Source organism: Gorilla gorilla, chromosome 5 (genome assembly GCF_029281585.2).
Source record: "Gorilla gorilla gorilla isolate KB3781 chromosome 5, NHGRI_mGorGor1-v2.1_pri, whole genome shotgun sequence".
Taxonomy (NCBI): Eukaryota; Metazoa; Chordata; class Mammalia; order Primates; family Hominidae; genus Gorilla; species Gorilla gorilla.
This window is the reverse complement of record NC_073229.2, coordinates 17634966-17654170: the sequence shown is the minus strand read 5'-3', so window position 1 is coordinate 17654170 and position 19205 is coordinate 17634966. Positions and strand designations below refer to the sequence as shown.

Here is a 19205-nt window from a genome sequence, read left to right as displayed (position 1 = left end):
TCATGCCTGTTATCCCAGTGCTTTGGGAGGCCAAGGTGGGAGGATTGCTTGAGGCCAGGAGTTCAATATCAGCCTGGGCAGCATAGTGAGACCTCATAATAAAAAATAAACCTAGATTAATTATTTCTCTTTGAATACTTCTTTAGATATTTGAGGTTTATTGAATAGAACAATGCTTTCTGAATTATTCCTAGCTACTACCCAGTGAGCTGTGCTTTGAACCTCCTCACCTCTTTCTCACCCAGAGCAGCTTTGTGTATATAAAACAATGTATGTATTTGGTATGTGCATGTGTATGCAAGATTTTGTTGACAGGCTTTTCCTTAGCTTTAAAAGAAGTTTGAAAATAATAAAAAAATGTAATAAAACATTCATCTTTTGAATAATTGATTAAAGTATTGAATATGACCACTTGGCAGAACATTATTTAGCTGCTTGGAAAAGTTTAAATGTTTTTGAGAGTTAATAAAGAGAATCAGTATTTATTATTTATGTACTGTGAGATCTGTATTATGTTAGCTATTTCGGAACACTAAAAAGTATAAATTATGTGTTTGCAGTTTTCAAGGAGTTCTTGATTTGGAACAATATGAGATTTATAAAATGAAGCTACTAGGGATTAAACTAATACCATACTTGACAATAGTAAGTATTGTCTAAAACAGAAGACAGGACAGAAATACAGCCGATTAGAAAGAGGATGCTTTGTGGAAGAAATGGAACTTTAACAGAGCCTTTAAGATGGGAGTGGTAGTGCAATACATATTAAGAATGGTATATGGGGGTAAGGAAGACAATACAAGCAACAGCTTAGTGATGGAAAAAAACATTTGTTAAGTTGGAAAATGCCAGGTGTCAAGATTGTTTATGTAGGGTAAAATAAGAAACATGCATTTCTAAATTAAAAACAAAGTGTTACTTTGGAGTTGTATTATTATAATATGTATAGGTTTTGGTCGGATCATTGAGGTGAATGCTTTTGCATTTATTTGTTAACACATTAAACTCCTCCCTGTACTCCTAGAAGACTTGGATGGGGTAGGCTATACCTTTTCATTATATATCTTTATATCAATATAAAGGTGATTTATATCATTATATATCTTTTCACTTTTGTATATTCTTGCAATATTATCTGACACATTATTGGATTTTAAGCGTATATTGAATGAGCTAATGAGTGATTGCTTTAAATCACGTCCATTTTTACAGGTTCCATTTGGTCTCTTGCTGGAGCCATGCTCTATGCTGTCTATATTGTTATGATTAAGAGAAAAGTAGATAGAGAAGACAAGTTGGATATTCCAATGTTCTTTGGTAAGAATATATGTAACTTGGGAGGCTATTTACTCTAAATGATTAACACACGGTTTTGCTTTTGTTTTTTGGAGGGAATAGGGAAGCCTTTTTTTTTCTTCCGTATGATTCTTTAAAACCATTTAAAGATTATGAAGGCCAGTCCCAATGTTTTCCTTACTTTATCCTGCATAGTTATGCACCTATGAGGGAGTGCCCATCTCCTCAGTGTGAGACAGAAAGAAACTCCTAACACTTTTTTCAAATTGATGTCTTCAGACTGCAAGTCAGATATTTATCTCACTGATAGGACAGATTTATGCTCTTATAAGCATGTGAGAGTTTGCCTGCTGTATTTTACATTTTGCCATTTTTGAATAGTTAGCAAAGGACTGGGGAGACTGCACCCGAATTATATGTTTAATGCTGTCGCAGTCTATGTACTTATGTACATTAAAAATTGTGGGCCATTTAAATGCTTTTCATTTGCATTTTATCTTTAAGACACAGACACTTTTATAACATAGATTCATTCTCAAATTACCCAATTATAGTTTCTGGATATGGTTTATAAATTTTCCTTTGCCTGACATCAGTTCAGGAAAGAACTTGCGATATCTGTAGGACTGCAGATGAAGAACACATTGACAAGATAATCTTTCAAAAGATATCTGAATATAAATAGATAAAGAAGCTCCGTGATAAGAGTTCAAAGTGCAGCTTACAAGGAGTCAGGAGACCTGGAATCCAGCTGTTGTAACTTTATTTATCTCATAGGCATCTGAAATATGAGGAAATTGGACTAGATGAATGGCCTCTAAACTGTGATTTAGGGAATAGGTAGGCTTCTGGGATGGTTGGAAGGAAATACAGTTGCATGCAGGGGTCTAGTTCTTGGACTCCTTTGCTGCTTCACCTGTGGAACAGCTCTACTTTGTTGAGCATTTTGCTTTAGAATTTAATTTATAGTAAAGATTTTTCTTATGGCTGGGCATTGTGGCTCACGCCTGTGATCCCAGCACTTTGAGAGGCTGAGGCAGGAGGACTGCTTGAAGCCAGGGATTCAAGATCAGCCTGGGCAACATAGGGAGACTGCATTTCTATTTAATTTTTTTTAAAAAAGACTATTTTAAAACTATTTTAAAACTAAAAATAGATTAAATACTTGTACCTAAAGACTAACAAAAATAAAATGTTTGAAAAGCCATGAGGCTGAATGATTTCTTAAATTCTTTTTAAATATAGAATTCAAGAAATATAGCATAATAGCCAGGTTTGGTTACATGTGTTTGTAATCCCAGCTGCATGAGAGGCTGAGGCAGGAGAATCACTTGAGTCCAGGAGGTCAAGTCTGCAGTGAGCTATGATTGTGTCTCTGCACTCTAGCCTGGGTAACAGAGTAAGATGCTGTCTCTTAAAAAAGAAAAGATAATTTTAATGATATTTTATTTGAGAGTCATAGAAAATTTTATTTGGAATGCAATAAAATGCTAGTTTTTTTTAGTGTTATAGGTAGGTGGTTGGGTCAGTGGTACTTTTTAAAAATTTATACATTGACAACTTGCAAGAAAAATTGCTTAATTTACTCATATTAGGGAGAGTGCATATAGACATGTGGCTTGTGTTGGTCCTGTTCATATGTGATGTGATATGTAAAGCAATATTGATCTGCCCTGGGCTTTAGAATAGACAGGATTTGGAGAAGTTAGGATTGGGATGTTGGGGGCTCTTCAGGCAAGGGAGTGTGAGCAGAGGCTTAACAGGGAGCAGTGAGTAGATCTGAATGATTGTGCTGGAACTTCGCTTTGTGGAAGAAGAACAGAAAGGCATGTGGTGCCAGATTCTGGGCAGTCGAGGGAATAGGTGGGGTCATTGGGACTTTTGTCTCTAGGTCAAAGGATGTTAATTTATGTGGGATTTCATAGACTCAGCACTTCAGGGACTAGAAAATAGATTTAGATCTTGGTAATGCCACATTTTGGTGTTTCATTAAAACAACTTTGTAATGTTATTTAAGCATTTTAGGTCATGTGTCCTTGCTGTATATGTGTTCTTTTGTTGTTGTTTTTTTAATCAATAGATGTAAGTTGGTGTATTAGTCTGTTTTCACACTGCTATAAAGAACTACCTGAGACTGGGTAATTTATAAACAAAAGAGGTTTAATTGACTCACAGTTCTGCATGGCTGGGGAGGCCTCAGGAAACTTACAATCATGACGTAAGGTGAAGGGGAAGCAAGGCATGTTTTACACACTGGCAAGAGAGAGAGAACTTGAGAAGGGGGAACTGCCAAACACTTTAAAACCATCAAATCTTGTAAGAACTCACTATGATGGGAACAGCATGGGGGAAACCACCCCCATGATCCAGTCACTTCCCACCAGGTCCCTCCCTGACACGTGGGGATTACAAGTCAAGATGAGATTTGGGTGGGGACACAGAGCCAAACCATAATAGTTGGGCTCCCTAAAACAGGATATGAGATGGGGAATTTGTGTGGGTGATTTTTTGTGGGGAGTTCACTGAAGGAAAAACTTGCAGCGAAGGAAGCAAGATAGAGAAGGGGAAAGAACCGTGTGGCGCACAAGTATAACTGAGGTTTGGCCCAATTCATTGCAGGTACTGAGGCGGGGAGCAGAGGGAGAGCAGCTAATATGTCTGGGCCTTGAGTCGTGATGGCTGGCCTCGTAAAGCCTCCATCAGTTAGTCATGAGCTGCAGAAGATGGGGTGGAGTGGAGGGTGGGAACTTGCTGGGAAAGGCAGACTTATTTGCCCCCCTTCACAGAAGTGGGGTGGCTGTGAGTCTTTAGCATCAGACAGAGAGTGGGTGCTCCTGCCCTGTTAAGATTTAACTAGGCATCCTAATGACTGGTTTATTATTTAGGTGACATAGTAAGTATCAATTATATATCTACTGTAATTTAATTTTCTTTTAAGAAAGCTGTATAGTTACATAAATCATATAGCAAATTTGTGACATAAACTGTATAGGAAGTACAACAAAATTTATTATAGAATTGTAATCTTTTTCTTTATATTCTTTACTTTTACATGTATATAGTCATATATAAACTTAATTTCTATAATAATATTAGCTAACTTTTATTAAGTGCTTACCATGTGCCAGATATTATGCTATATTTTATGTGTTTTGTCTAATCTTCCCAGAAGCCTAATTAAATATTATTAAATGTTATTTTATGCTTATAGATTGGAAAACTGAGGCTTAAAGAGGTATAAGGCTTGCACTACTATTGAGTGATATATAGAGCTGGGATTGGACCCAGGCAGTCAGACTGCCGAGCACACACTTAACCACTATGTGGGATGGCTTTCCTTAATAACTAGTCAGTGGTACTTCGCTCATACGTTGAATATCTCTTTGTGTGTACATACTTTCTCACTAACTAGTTAGAGGTCTGGGAATGCAGGAACCAAGAGTTTTATCTCCTTTGGAACCTTCTTCCATTATTGCTCGCAAAGCACAAGTGTTTTGGACATAAATAATTGAATCAGAGATCAAACCATCTAATTCCTCAAAATTAATTTAGGCTGAGTACACAAACACATACATACCAGTTATTTCTTTTAAGTTCTAGGGCACTATATTATCAGTAGCTAAGGTTAACAACCCTTCTTGTTGAGTTGTCCAAAGTGGTTTATTCCATAGTAGTTGCTCCCATACAATGTGGATAGTTGAACTGAGTGATCACCAGTTGCTTCAGACAGTTTTTTTTTTAATGGTGTTGAGCTATTCACAGGACTGACTTAAAAACAAACCAACAGAAGTTTTAGCTAAGGAAACCTCCCAGAGTGCTTTTGCGCAAAATCTAATTTTGATTTTAGAGTTAATAAGCTTGGAAAATAGAAATAAATCAATTTTAACTCTTGTCTCTTTTATACATGTTCAGGTTTTGTAGGTTTGTTTAATCTGCTGCTCTTATGGCCAGGTTTCTTTTTACTTCATTATACTGGATTTGAGGACTTCGAGTTTCCCAATAAAGTAGTATTAATGTGCATTATCATTAATGGCCTTATTGGAACAGTACTCTCAGAGTTCCTGTGGTTGTGGTATGTACTGTTTATTCTCCAATTATTATCAGTTGATTAATTTTTGGATATTTTAAGCGTTTATATTTGTCTGTTTGCTGGTGGCCCTTCCTGTGCACCCCATTCTGCAACACACATACAACTGAATACTTTAACTCCACTAGAGCAGGGACTTTGTTTTTTAACTTCTGTGTGCCCATTCTGGAGTAGTACCTTGTCCACAGAAGGAGCTCAATAAATACTTGTTGAATGAAAGAATGAATATGAATGGTGTAAAACTGTAAAAATGTTTTAGAAAGTGGAGTATTATGCAAATGAAAGTAGTCATTATCTAATGGATATCCAAACATATGAGGTATGTATGCCAAGTATGAGTGCATGAGTTCTAGTTGAGAATCCAGGAGATGGTGCTTATTTAAGAGGCTTTGGAATATCTGTTTGCTTGTTCATAGGTGTTTTTGTTTTATTTATTTTCAGGACCTTTCATATGGGTGAGCCAGATATGTAAACCTTAAACTGTGATTGATTTGAGATGTTAACATACTTTGATATGCTGTATATCCAATATACTGATATGCGATAATAAACTTAAAATAGTTTGAAGACAGTATCATGTATGGAGTTTGAGAGACCTTTCAAATAACAGAGCTTTATACTTAGTCCTATTTTTATTTAATAGAAATTTGAAATGAATAGAATGAATAAAACATAAGTGAATAAAATGAATTTTATTACATACCCATTGAAACTGTTAACTAGTTTTCCCTTGCAAAAGACTGCAACAGAAATAGACTTTTTTGTGGAGTCTTCCTTAATGCTCTGCCTATAGTGCTGTGTCTCCCTGCCCAGTTAAGAAATACCTATTTTCTTGATATCCCCCATATCACTCTCTTTTGTGTAATACTTAAAGATTTACTTTGTATTGTAGTAATTTATGTTCTTATCTAAACTCCTTTGCTGATCTAAAATTCTTTAAAATCATAATCCATTTGCTCATTAATTTTTTCATCTTTAGTTATGTACATTTTAGATACTCGATTTTTTTAACCTTAACTATTAACAGATGACAAAAGGCTTTAGCCTTTAGCTAAATTGGATCCACCTTAACAGCTGGATTAAGTCAAACAGGCTTTATAATTCTACTTCCCAGGTTTTTAATTATAGTACTCTGCATGATAAACATCCAAGAACATATGCTGTATTTGACCCCGAATGCTCTTTTCACAGAGCAGCTAAGTAGTGGGAACCACAAGTACTTGTTTCCTTTACCTCATCAATAAGGACTCATTGTTCAGCCTCTGTTCATTACTTCTAGTGACACTTTATTGAGAGATAGCCCCTTTTATTGCAGGACAGCATTATTAATTCTGACATATACTGAGCTAGATTTTACTTGCCTATAACTTCCATGGATCTGTAGTCCTAACGATATACATTATGGTTTTATCTTGGCTTATAATTCATTTTCTCCTTATATGCCCAAATTATCAGTCTTTATAAATGGCTCATCTGTCTCCATTGGGTGTAATATTTTCTTTCAATTCAACAAAATTGTATGCAGATAGATATTTCAAAATTTCATACCCACATTGATAATTCAAGGTGAAAATAAAGAGCTTACTTAGCTTTTGGTTAGGACAATTGTTAGAAAAATGGAAAACAACAAGAAAATATTTTTTAAGAATATTCAAGTCTTTCTTTTTTTATGCCAAGCCAAATCAAAAGAGTAACACATGATTTTAGTGTTCATGAAGGTGAGATATTTTTGCTTGGTGACAGAATCACATGTTGGCTTATCACTTCCTTAAAGTCTATGTGTGAAGTATTGTCCTGCAATGTTAACAATGCTGTTTTCTTTGTTATCTACAAATCATCACAAAACTGTAATAACTGTTCAACAGTTTTTTAAAAAAATTAATGAAATATAAGCTATACACCCAAAGTTGAATAATATCTGCACACAGATCTTGAAAATAGCATAAAATATTTTGAGCTTTTTATACTTATATATTTGTATTTTTAATATTTGAAGAAAAACTTTGAGAATCATCTTAATAACTTTATTATATTTTATGTTTCAATCCATCCTAGCCTCTTATCTTTGCTCCTGATCTCACAGGCCTATATTATAGGATAGAAAGTCTTTGTTCAGTGTTTTTCTTTGGTTGTTTAATTTTTTAAATATAGAAATGTATATTTTCTTTTTTTTAGGGGCGCTTTCTTACCTCATCATTGATAGGCACACTTGCACTAAGCCTTACAATACCTCTGTCCATAATAGCTGACATGTGTATGCAAAAGGTAAGGAAACTATTTATTATTCATAGATATTTTAGGTGTGTTATTAAACCTAATGAAAGTTGAGATGTGATTAAATTATAAGGATACAAACATAAATAATACTTGATGCTTTCTCTCCCAAGGTGCTTTACTACATAGAAATATAGAAAGTACCAAAGAAATAGATAATTTCCATTTTTAGCTTTTCCATTTTTTCCCTAAATTTCTAAGTTAAGGGCATCATCTTCATATGTAGTTCTCCAGTTTTTGAGCTGATTCTGTTCCAGATGTTCTTTGGTAAGTCATATTTTATCATACAAGCATTTTAGTTTCTGCGATAAACCCTGTCACAGGCTCCTTCACACTGTGCTGAATGAGCAGCACAGGAATCATGCTGTTTGCAGTAAAAGTTAGCCATCTCTCTCTGGACTCAGCAGAGTGGGTATCCCATCCCTTTTCTCTGAAGGCCTAGTATGGATGTGGGGATTCTCGTGATAAATATTGGCAATGCTAACACCACAGAAAAGAGAATCTGGGATGTTACTGCCAGCAGCCTAGAAGGGAAGAGTTTATTCAGTGCTCCTGAGTGTAGCAGGAAGAACAGAGGTATGCTGTTGCCCAGCACTGAAAGATGGAGCATAGCCATTTATCACACAGTTCAGTATATGTAGGCATTTAACTTTTAACTGCAACTACTAAGTCACAGAAGTGTATGTGTGTGTGTGTGTGTGTATGTGTGTTTTAGTCTAATATAATTTGAAGAGGGAAATACTTCAAGGCCCAAAGGCTTATAATGTGTACAAGCAATAATCAAAATTTTAAACCTATTTTTCTCTAGGTCTTAAGCCAGGCACAGTGGCTCACGCCTGTAATCCCAGCACTTGGGAGGCCGAGGCAGGCAGATCACTTGAGGTTAGGAGTTCGAGACCAGCCTGGCCAGCATGGTGAAACCCCGTCTCTACTAACAATACAAAAATTAGCTGGGTGTGATGGCAGGCACCTGTAATCCCAGCTACTTGGGAGGCTGAGGCAGGAGAATCACTTGAACCCAGGAGGCGGAGGTTGCAGTGAGCCAAGATCATGCCACTGCGCTCCAGCCTGGGCAACAGAACAAGACTCCATCTCAAAAAAAAAAAAAAAAAAAAAAAGATAAAAGCAAAATATGCTTAGTGCTGTATATCCTCTTTATTTATAAAATAGTTCTTTACTGATATTTAACTTTGTTTTATGGTCAGTAAATTCTTATTTGTCATGGTTAAAGAACTGAGATTCTTTCCTTAATTGAGAATTAATTATCTTACATAACTTGCATTTTCAAAGAATGTGGATATTCTATATAACACTAACATTGCACATTATTACACATCATTCTTTTATAGATTTAAGTAATATCTAGGCCCTTCTTCATCTTCAGGTCATAATCCTGAATATGAACCAAACTGGTTGTGAAACTGGGAAGGTGCTACTTGTTAGAGGATTTTGGTAGACTACTGTGTAAATCATCTTTATTGTACTGATATTTTAAAAACAAAAGCTTTCGTAGATTGAAAAAAATTGCAGCTTAATGTTCAGGAATTTTTAAGAAAATAGTCACAGGGGACCTAATTGTATTAAATGATTAGTCATTTCATAATTATCATTACAAACAATAATGGTTATAATTTGTTTAATAAAGTATTTTAGGGTAAAGACAAAACGGGGAAATGTATGCACATGCAATTAATTATAAAAACATAACCAAACTTTAACTGATTGACCAGTTCTGGATATGAAGACAATCAAGAAAAGATTTGGTGTTCTTGATTGTCTTCATATCTAGAACTGGGCAGTCAGTTAAAGGAGCAGGCTGTGTGTTGGTGTCAGGATTGAGGTTAGGGAGATTCCATCTGGAAAAAGCAGCAGTGTGTGTCCAGAACTGTAACACAAACATGATAAGAGAAATCTACTTTTCTAGGGTTTTTAGGTTTAATTAGCTAACTGTATTTATATATAGCTTCTGAAATGTTAGCATTTATTAACATTGTGCTTGAAACAAATTGGTTATTTAAATCTATTTATAATCATCTTATATAATAGAAAGCAACCTTGATCATATTCTATTTGATATTCAGATATATTTAGGAATTAGAAAAAAAATTTTTGTTTACATAGGTAATTTTCTTTGTTGTAATAAATGGCTTCATTTCTTTTGTCTTAGCTTGTTGGAAATCAAATTAGAAGTTTTTTATTATGAGACAACATATAAACAGCTACATTGTGGAAAGTGAACTTGCCTTCTAAAGTCTTCTAGGGCTTTATCTATCTTTATTAAGTTTGCTTTGATTCAGTTATGAAATAAGGTTTTTAGTTGAATATTCATGAAATAATTCTATCAACTATATCTACATTTTTAATCGCATTATTTATAACTTCTTAATACCTTTTCTGATCTTGGATAATTTAAATGCAGCATGGTTTTTCCTGATTATTAGTCATTCTGGCAAATATTCCAGGAATATGTTAAAATATATTGGTAATTTCATAACTAAATGAAGGCTTTTCAGTTTAATGACTATTCTTTCCGGGGTGTTCTTAGGCTGACTCAGTCATTGTATATGAATGCCATAGAAATAGGGCATGCATGTTAAAAATTGTCAGTTATTATTCTTGTGTTATGCATTGTGAGTTCCCTCATAAAAGACATTATGCTCACAAAACTCGTTTACTCTGACTAATGGTGCTATGAAATGGAATAGTATATGTTTTCCACCAGAGGGAGTCTTACCTATGATTCCATGCCCTTTTTTTTTTTTTTTTTAATTCTCAAAGAGGGCAAACACAGTTTTCCTTCCCTATTTTATAGATAGAAGTTACTATTTTCATCATTATTTTTAAAGCAAACCTCCTGTGTGTTACACTTAAGTCTCAGTGGTTGATCAGTGTAGGCTTCTTTGACAATCGTTTCTGATCTTTAGCTGAGTCTAGATGGTAAAAGTGAACTAGTGAAAGGGAAGAATGAGTTTTGTTTTGGATGGCATCTCATTATTTTTTATTTTCTTTTTATTTATATATTTGTTTTTCTTATTTTTTTTCTTTTTGATTTTAATACCTCCACCCTACTTACAGATATTTTTTATTTTCTTGACAACCCTGATAAATGATGGATTGGAGGATCAGACTTGTTGACATCACTGATGAGGCTTGTCTTGTTGCTTGTCTTCTCTGGCTAACATTCCTTAGTAAAAATATTTCTATTTTTTTTCTTTATTTTATTTGGTCATTATTTCATTTTGAGCTTTTTTCATTTATTACTAGATAAGCGAGTTTTGAGTGTCAAATTTACACTTAATTTGTTTTTGGTACTGTCATAAGGACTGTAGCATACACAGCATACTACAACTGTAACTTTTTACGAAAATATACATTTTTTGAAGATGACTTCAGAAACTGAGGGAGAGAGACCCACTTGAGACTAGGCAGCAAACAGTGAAGAAGAAATGAGCGACATGGTGTGCAGGAGCAAAGTTTCATACTGTATATCTCTACTCTAAGTGTACAATGCCTATAAATGGAAAGTATGCTTTCTTGGCTTTCCTTTAGCCTATTTTCCAAGCAAGAACTATTGTTGTTGGTAATTTAGGTACATGGAATAGTTAGTTGAAGTCTTGAATTCTTATTTAATAATAATACACTTAATACATTGTCAGTGTTTAATTTTGTCTTCCCATTGTTCTTATTCCTGCTAGTTTTCACAAATAGAAAACTTACACTGAAGGGGAAAATTGCCTTAATGATAATTGTGGGTGTGTTTTTTCCTCTATCTTTTATTTTTAGGTGCAGTTTTCTTGGTTATTTTTTGCAGGAGCTATCCCTGTATTTTTTTCATTTTTTATTGTAACTCTCCTATGCCATTATAATAGTTGGGATCCTGTGATGGTGGGAATCAGAAGAATATTTGCTTTTATATGCAGAAAACATCGAATTCAGAGGTACGTTTAGTCCCAATACACATTTTTAAAAATAGTGTTTGCTAGATAACTGAGAATTGCATCATGCTGGCCTAGCTTTTAGAGATTTTGTGAGGAATTATTGAAAGATGACAACTTATATGTTACAGCAGATGAAAATAATTTGTTTAGATCTTTTGGGTAATAAGATTCTTTTTCTTTCTTCTTTCTTTCTTTCTTTCTTTCTTTCTTTTTCTTTCTCTCTCTTTTTCTTTCCTTTTCTTTCCCTCTTTCTTTCTTCTCTTTCTTCTCTTTCTTCTTCTTTTCTCTTTCTTGACAGAGTCTTGCTCTGTAGCCCAGCCTGGAGTGCAATGGCACGATCTCAGCTCACTGCAACCTCTGCCTCCTGGGTTCAAGTGATTCTCCTGCCTCAGCCTCCTGAGTAGCTGGGATTACAGGCGTGCACCACCATGCACAGCTAATTTTTGTATTTTTAATAGAGGCAGGTTTCACCGTGTTGGCCAGGCTGGCCTTGAATTCCCGACCACAAGTGATTTGCCTGCCTAGTAACTACATTTTTTTAAAAAAAATATGATTCACAGGTAATACCAAAAGGTTTACTGTTTTGCTGTAACAAACTTAAATATAGAAAACTTTTATTGGTTTGAACATAATTCATGATAGAATAGTATTGCCTCAGTTTTTCTTTCCAATTTCTTTCTTTTTAAGAATGAAAGCTTTTTACATTTTGCTATAAAAAGAACTTGGTTCCAGTGACTCTGGAGCTCAAGACCAGCCTGGGCAACATATCAAGACCCTGTCTCTAAGAAAATTAAAAAAAAAAATACCCAGACACGATGGCATATACCTGTAGTCCCAAGCTACTTGGGAGGCTGAGGTAGGAGGATCACTTGAGCCCAGGAATTCAAAGCTGCAGTGAACTATAATAGCACCACTACACTTTAGCCTGGGTGACAAAGTGATACCCTGTCTCTTATTTAAAAAACAAAAAGTGAGACCCTATCTCTTATTTAAAAAACAAAAACAAAAAACGCTAACTTGGGACAAGTTCTTGGGAAATTTTATCCTAGTGTTGGTTCTGCCACTGACTTGCATCCTGTCCACATAGCTTCAGCCAATGGAATAAATAAGGTTTGAGGTTCCTTTTCAGCTCTAAAGCTTTCCTTAATTATTGCTTTTTTTTTTTCTTAAGAGTTCCAGAAGACAGCGAACAGTGTGAGAGTCTCATCTCTATGCACAGTGTTTCTCAGGAGGATGGAGCTTGTTAGCTGTTTGTTGTCTGTAGCCCAGGTTTGTATGTGAGCTGGGTTTAGTATTGAATAAGGTTCTTATCTGTGTCATATTCAAAGGGTTGATTTTCTATAATTAGTTGTTTGAGAGGCAATACAGCCTTAGAGGCTAAAGGGGCTAAAGCCTGGACTCCAGTTCCGTCTTCTCCACATACTAGCTGTGTGGCCCTATGCAAGGTTCTTAATCTCTTGATGCCCCGGCTTTCTTATTTGTGAAATGGGATTATAGTAGAACCTCCCTTATGAGGGTGTTAAAATAGTAAATACTTGGTAAATATAAAGTATGTATAATAGTGCCTGACTCAAATGATCAGAAAGTTTTAACTCATTTTTATTCATGCTAAGGGTCATTTTATTTAATAATATGCTTTAGAAAAATATTTTTTCTCTGATGATAAAAGAAAAATGTAATATCCTGGGGTACAATATACTGGTTGGAAAATACTAGTCTTTATGTGTGTGTTTTACATAACTGGCACAGTGTTTATCCTCATTCTCTGACATTGCTTTGTCATTTAACAATGCTTCTGGAATATTTTTCCATTTTTTACATTTTAAGAAATAGTGTCTTTTATATGTCTTCGATGATAGAGTACATGACATTTAATATTTTGCTGAATGAAAGCTTGAATTAAATGTAACATACAGATTTTGCAGGTACAAAAGTGATTATTTAGAATGAAAGATCACAATAAACTACTAGAATTTTTCTAGTTTTTCTAAGACATCTTTAGGCAATTTATATTGAAATGTTTCTTGATTGCTACTGAGTTTTCCCTCCCTATCTAGAACATTGTACAACTCCTGTCAGTTGTTAACACATATTAGGCTTGAAGATTAAGTTTCGTTATCCTCATGGTAAACTTGCTTCTAACCTATAGCTAATGGTCCTGGTTTTCTGTTTTTCTTTAGTGTGCTGTTTTTAAATCTAGTTTATACCTGCACATGGTTTGAGCTCTAGTTCTCCAAGACTTTTTGTACAAGGCAGTTACCCCTGCCCTTCCCTGCCCTGCTCATCCTGCTTTCATTTTCTTCCCACTCTGAGGAAATTAAACTCTTAGCTGATTGTTTTGGTATTTTCCTTCTTGTCTCCCTAAGTATCACGCTTATGACTTGTGTTTCATGAGTTCTCGGTTTTAGGCATCTTCAGCTGACTTTCCCACTAAGATCAATGAGGACAGATTATTTTCAAGTTTACTCCTCCTCTGCTCCCACCTCATATGCCTCCTGTCTCCATATCAGTTTGGCCTCCTCATCATCCCTGTATAGTTATTGCATAATTTTGGATAGATCTGTAGTCAGTGTTTATATTGTTGTCACTAAAAAATTGTTACTTATAACTGAGCTATGTAGGATTCGTCCTGGTATTTCCCTTATCCAGAGATTCTCTGTTACTACCCTTTTTGGAGAGTAAACCTTAAAGTCTTCTCCTGGGATAGAGAAAAGGCACTTGGCCAACTGTGAAAAGTAAGAGAGGGCATCTGAGTGTCTGTCTGCTTTTTCTGTAGACATTATACCAGTCTTCTTGTTTTTAGTTGTTTCTTCACCCCTCCTTACAGAGATATCTGGTCCTGTTTTTCCATTGCTAACCAAGAGTTGGCTGTTATTTTCTCATCTCTCTACTTTTCTTTTTGTCCATGTGGTTTATTCCTTTTAAGAAAAAAATTCCAGGCTGGGCATAGTAACTCATGCCTGTAATCCTAGCATTTTGGGAGGCCAAGGAGGGAGGATCACTTGAGCTCAGGAGTTTGAGACTACCCTGGGCAACATAGTGAGACCTTATTTCTGTTAAAAAATATATATTTTTAACCCTTTGTTTCCTTTTTAGTGAGGTTTTGGAGAACAAGTGGAACTAAATATATGTTTATGTGCCATCTTTAAATTTAAAAAAACGTAAACACAATTACAGTAAGTCCTCACTTAACATCATCAGTAGGTTCTTATAAACTGTGACTTTATGCAAAATTACAGCAAAACTTTTTTTTTTGCATCAACATTATAACATAACAACACTGAACGAAAAAATGTTATTCGGGGACCTAAAGTCAGTTTCCTAGAACCTATGACATTAAGTGAGGACTTTGTATTCTTGAAAGCTTTTTAATGCTGTAATTTATGCATTATTTTTCTTGGGTATGCTGTGCATTGTTCTCATACTCACACTTAAACCTACCCATATCCAGCAAGGTTTCAGTATTTTTAGAAGTGAGAGCTGTGTAAAGAAGAGAGTGAAGACTAGAGAGGATGTATTGCAATAGAGTAGAATAGACTGGGCAGGTGTCTTTGTCTTTGCAGGAGTAATGGTGGAATATACCAGGAGTACAACTAACTGCTAATACACAGTCTTTAGTGTTGATGTCAGCTTTTGACATTGCTATAGAAGTCACATTCATAAGTTCTTAGTACTCCAAATTTGAGTATCCAGTTATTAAGTATGTATACAGTGAAAATAGGTATTTCAATTTTAAGATAATTTGCTTTTTAAAATGTAAACTATAGAAAACTAAAACTGTGAAATTATAATCTAATCACATTTCTGTGGTTTCTGTTTTTAGCTTGATAATGGAACTATACAGCGAAGAGACAATCTCTGGCAAGTTTTTGTAGAAAAAATGTTTCAGTGCCTAGTCTGAAAAATAACAGTTTCAGTTCTTTGAAACTCTAAAATATATTTTTCTCATACCTGTTTTCTTCATTTTCATAATGAAGCACTTTGCTATGTAGCTGTGTACATATCACTACAGTTATAGGAAGTTTAAGTCTACAGTCCATCCAAAGGACCAACCTGCCTTACACATCTCAAGGAATTCAGCTGTTGAAATCATTTGAACTAATCAAGGAATAAATCCTAATGTTCTGGGACTTTATTTTCACATGTTAAATGCTGGAATATATTATGAAAATGTTTTCAAGACATCACTTAAGTGTTCATAGACCAGTATTTCTGACAGGTAAAATGCTAAAATAAGCTACCTGTAATAAGTGTGGATTATATTTTTGGGTTTTGTAGAATATTGCAAATTAACTACACAAAAAATGTTTAATTTATGCAACAAGCATGTTTGTGCAAATTTCATGGGACTTTAAAAAGAATAAGTATTTGAGAAAATATCTGGTTCACTTACACTACATTTACTGTATTATTCTTTTATAGCATTAGGTGCCTTGTATTTTAAATCTGTGACAAACCGTGGCAAATTTTTAAAGGGGAAGTATTATTATAAAATGAAGAAATATGTATTTCTAAAGGCTATATTGCTGTAAACTTAATTGATAAAGCTCTGTTTAATTTAGAGTTTTGAAGAAATAGTCTCCCTTCAATTAAGAAATTTTCATAATGGAATGATTTAAATTGAAGTGACAAAGAGTATTATTAAAATACAATGTTTATACGTGTATTTGTGTATTGTAGATGTATCAAGTGATTTCTAATTTTTTTCACATATGAATGTGCCAGATTACTCTAGAACTAGATGTCTCTTCTTTAAATAATTTTAGTTTTCCTGAATAAATTTGTAATGGTTAAAGTACCAAGTAAGTAAGGCGAGAAGGGATTCTGTTTTTAAAATCACATCAGAACTTTTCCTCTACTAAGATTATAAATTAAATGTAAAATACTCCTAATTGCAATTCTTAAACTTAGGCCTTACATGTACTTATTATGCAACTGCTCCTGGACTCTATTAACCATAGATATCAGTAAACATATGTCCCAGGATTCACAGGCTTTTGATTAATCAATATTCTTTTCAAGTTTTCTGTGTGAAGAGTTTAGTTCTCTTCAAAATTTCTTAACTAATCTGATTTTTAAGAATTCTCTTTGCAGTGTTTAGCTTCCTATTCACATTCTTAAAATTGCTTTGGTGTTACCATGAGTCTCAAATGAAGTTTAGCCTTCCTTTTGTTTCATTCTGAGAACTTCTATATTATATTACCTTTAAAAATTGTTTATGATATTAAATTTAAAATACAAACAGCTCTTTTTTTTTTTTTAATCATCCAGCCCAAAGTGGCAAAAACAGCTCTTTTCTCATTTGGCACCACCAATAATGCAAGTTAAAAATAATGTTGAGTTTATTATACTTTTGACCTGTTTAGCTCAACAGGGTGAAGGCATGTAAAGAATGTGGACTTCTGAGGAATTTTCTTTTAAAAAGAACATAATGAAGTAACATTTTAATTACTCAAGGACTACTTTTGGTTGAAGTTTATAATCTAGATACCTCTACTTTTTGTTTTTGCTGTTCGACAGTTCACAAAGACCTTCAGCAATTTACAGGGTAAAATCGTTGAAGTAGTGGAGGTGAAACTGAAATTTAAAATTATTCTGTAAATACTATAGGGAAAGAGGCTGAGCTTAGAATCTTTTGGTTGTTCATGTGTTCTGTGCTCTTATCATCACACAGGTCATGTGTTGTTCCTCAGGATTCTGGAAGTACTAAGCCGTAGTTAACAGGCTGCATAGACCTTCAGCCAATCTTCTTTCATTATACTGCTGCTTTTCTGTTTCTTAAAAAACAAAAATCAATGAACAACTTCTTTAGAAGGAAGCACCACTGTTCAATTGGTTAACTGAAAGTATGAATCACTGCCGCTTTGCTTGCCCACCTGTTGGCTTTTTCTCACAGGTTTTATTTATCTGAATGATTGTTGCATTTGAATACTGTAGCCATGGTGAGTGAGCAGTTGAAGACTTCCTTTCTGCACCTTCATAGTTAAGGGTTCATCTTCTCAAGAAATAAAGTTGTGCTGGGTTGTTTCAATTCTGTAGATCACCTAGAAACTGGGTAACAAGGCCCTTGGATCACAATGAGCACATTGCAGGTCTTTGGAAATGCTGAGAAGGGGTTACATTCAAGTAACTGCTGACGTCCTTCCTCTCTGTCAGACCCATGTTGGCCTGTAATTATATTTTTCTGAATCTAAAAACAAATAGAAATTTCTGATATCTTTTCAGTCTCCTACTTTTCTTTCCATTCATCACTTAAAACTCATTATTGTATAACGTTTCAAATTATGACCTGGATTGAAGGAAGTCTGTTTTGTCAGGGACTTTGTTAGGTGAACATCAGAATCTCAACTACAACAAAGCTGAAAAATGAGGCAGCCTTAACAGTAAATGCTTTTGGGCCGGGCGCGGTGGCTCACGCCTGTAGTCCCAGCACTTTGGGAGGCCGAGGCGGGCGGATCACGAGGTCAGGAGATCGAGACCATCCTGGTTAACACAGTGAAACCCTGTCTCTACTAAAAATACAAAGAATTAGCTGGGCGATGTGGCGGGCGCCTGTAGTCCCAGCTGCTCGGGAGGCTGAGGCGAGAGAATGGCGTGAACCCAGGAGATGGAGCTGGCAGTGAGCCGAGATCAGGCCACCGCACTCCAGCCTGGGCGACAGCGAGACTCCGTCTCAAGAAAAAAAAAAGTGAATACTTTTGAAATGAGTGCTTTTTGAAGCTTAGAAGAACCATTAGGTTTATGTAATGCACCCATACTTATTCCTTTAAATAAATTTTAATTTAAAAACATTGAGATATTGGCTTCTGTCAACCTGATTTAATTAATTCTTTACATTAAGCTGATTTTCCCCCGGCAGCTGACAAATAAGTTCATTGTTCTTGTAGAAGTGAGCTCACAAGGTTAAATGTGAATGTTCTCAAAGGTACACAGCCTTGTTTCAGAAGAATTTTAGTGCCCACTGTAAAATCAATCATGCAGAGCCAATTTGGGGTATGACTCCAAGGTATGCAAGGTATGACTCCTCTGGAAGCCAAGTTTTTTCATAGGGCACTGTGGTAATACCCATAGCACTAATCCTCAGTGTGCTGGTTGAAGAAATAAAATGTTTTTAAAGAAGGATAAAGGAGGAATTAATTAGAAAATGTTTTTTTCCACATATTAGCAAATAAATGAAATGTCACTTTCATATTAAGTAATTATAGTTATGATCTTGCTTCATTTCTACCTACTCTCCTTTTGAAATATTCTTTATTACTAAGTAATATTTTAGGAGGAGTTAACAGAAATAATTACCTGTAACATCTGCAGATAAACTTACATAGCTAACATTGTGTGCTGACTTTTTTAAATGGTGAAGTGGCATTAATGAGATGTTCGGTTTACAGAATTTGAAGTTTGAGTTCTAATTTAGTAGTCTGCCGTGTCCCCCAAATCCCATTTAGATAAATTGAGGTTCATTTTTCACATAGACTTGCAATTTTTAGACACCACATTTTTTTTTATAGTAACAGCCTCATTTGCCTGTAGAATAACTAATAATACAGTATTTCATAGCTACATTGTATGTGCACAGGAAATTTTTCTTTAAATCTTAAGAGCCTTTAATA

The 19205-nt window shown here is 34.8% G+C and overlaps 1 protein-coding gene across 2 annotated transcripts; it reads left to right on the top strand.

The window, feature by feature from the left end:
- The first annotated feature begins 1029 nt into the window (after window positions 1–1029).
- Window positions 1030–7648, top strand: LOC129534569 (solute carrier family 35 member F5-like). 2 transcript variants are annotated; one of them, XM_055392097.2, is made up of 3 exons: window positions 1030–1317; window positions 5209–5368; window positions 5825–6212. In XM_055392097.2, exons 1-3 carry the CDS (start codon window positions 1239–1241, stop codon window positions 5853–5855), a joined length of 270 nt encoding a protein of 89 aa, XP_055248072.1. In that variant the 5' UTR covers window positions 1030–1238; the 3' UTR covers window positions 5856–6212. The 2 variants fall into 2 exon arrangements, with proteins under 2 accessions (XP_055248072.1, XP_055248073.1); XM_055392098.2 differs by lacking the exon at window positions 5825–6212 and adding an exon at window positions 7559–7648 and having other exon boundaries at window positions 1031–1317.
- The last annotated feature ends 11557 nt before the right edge of the window (window positions 7649–19205 follow it).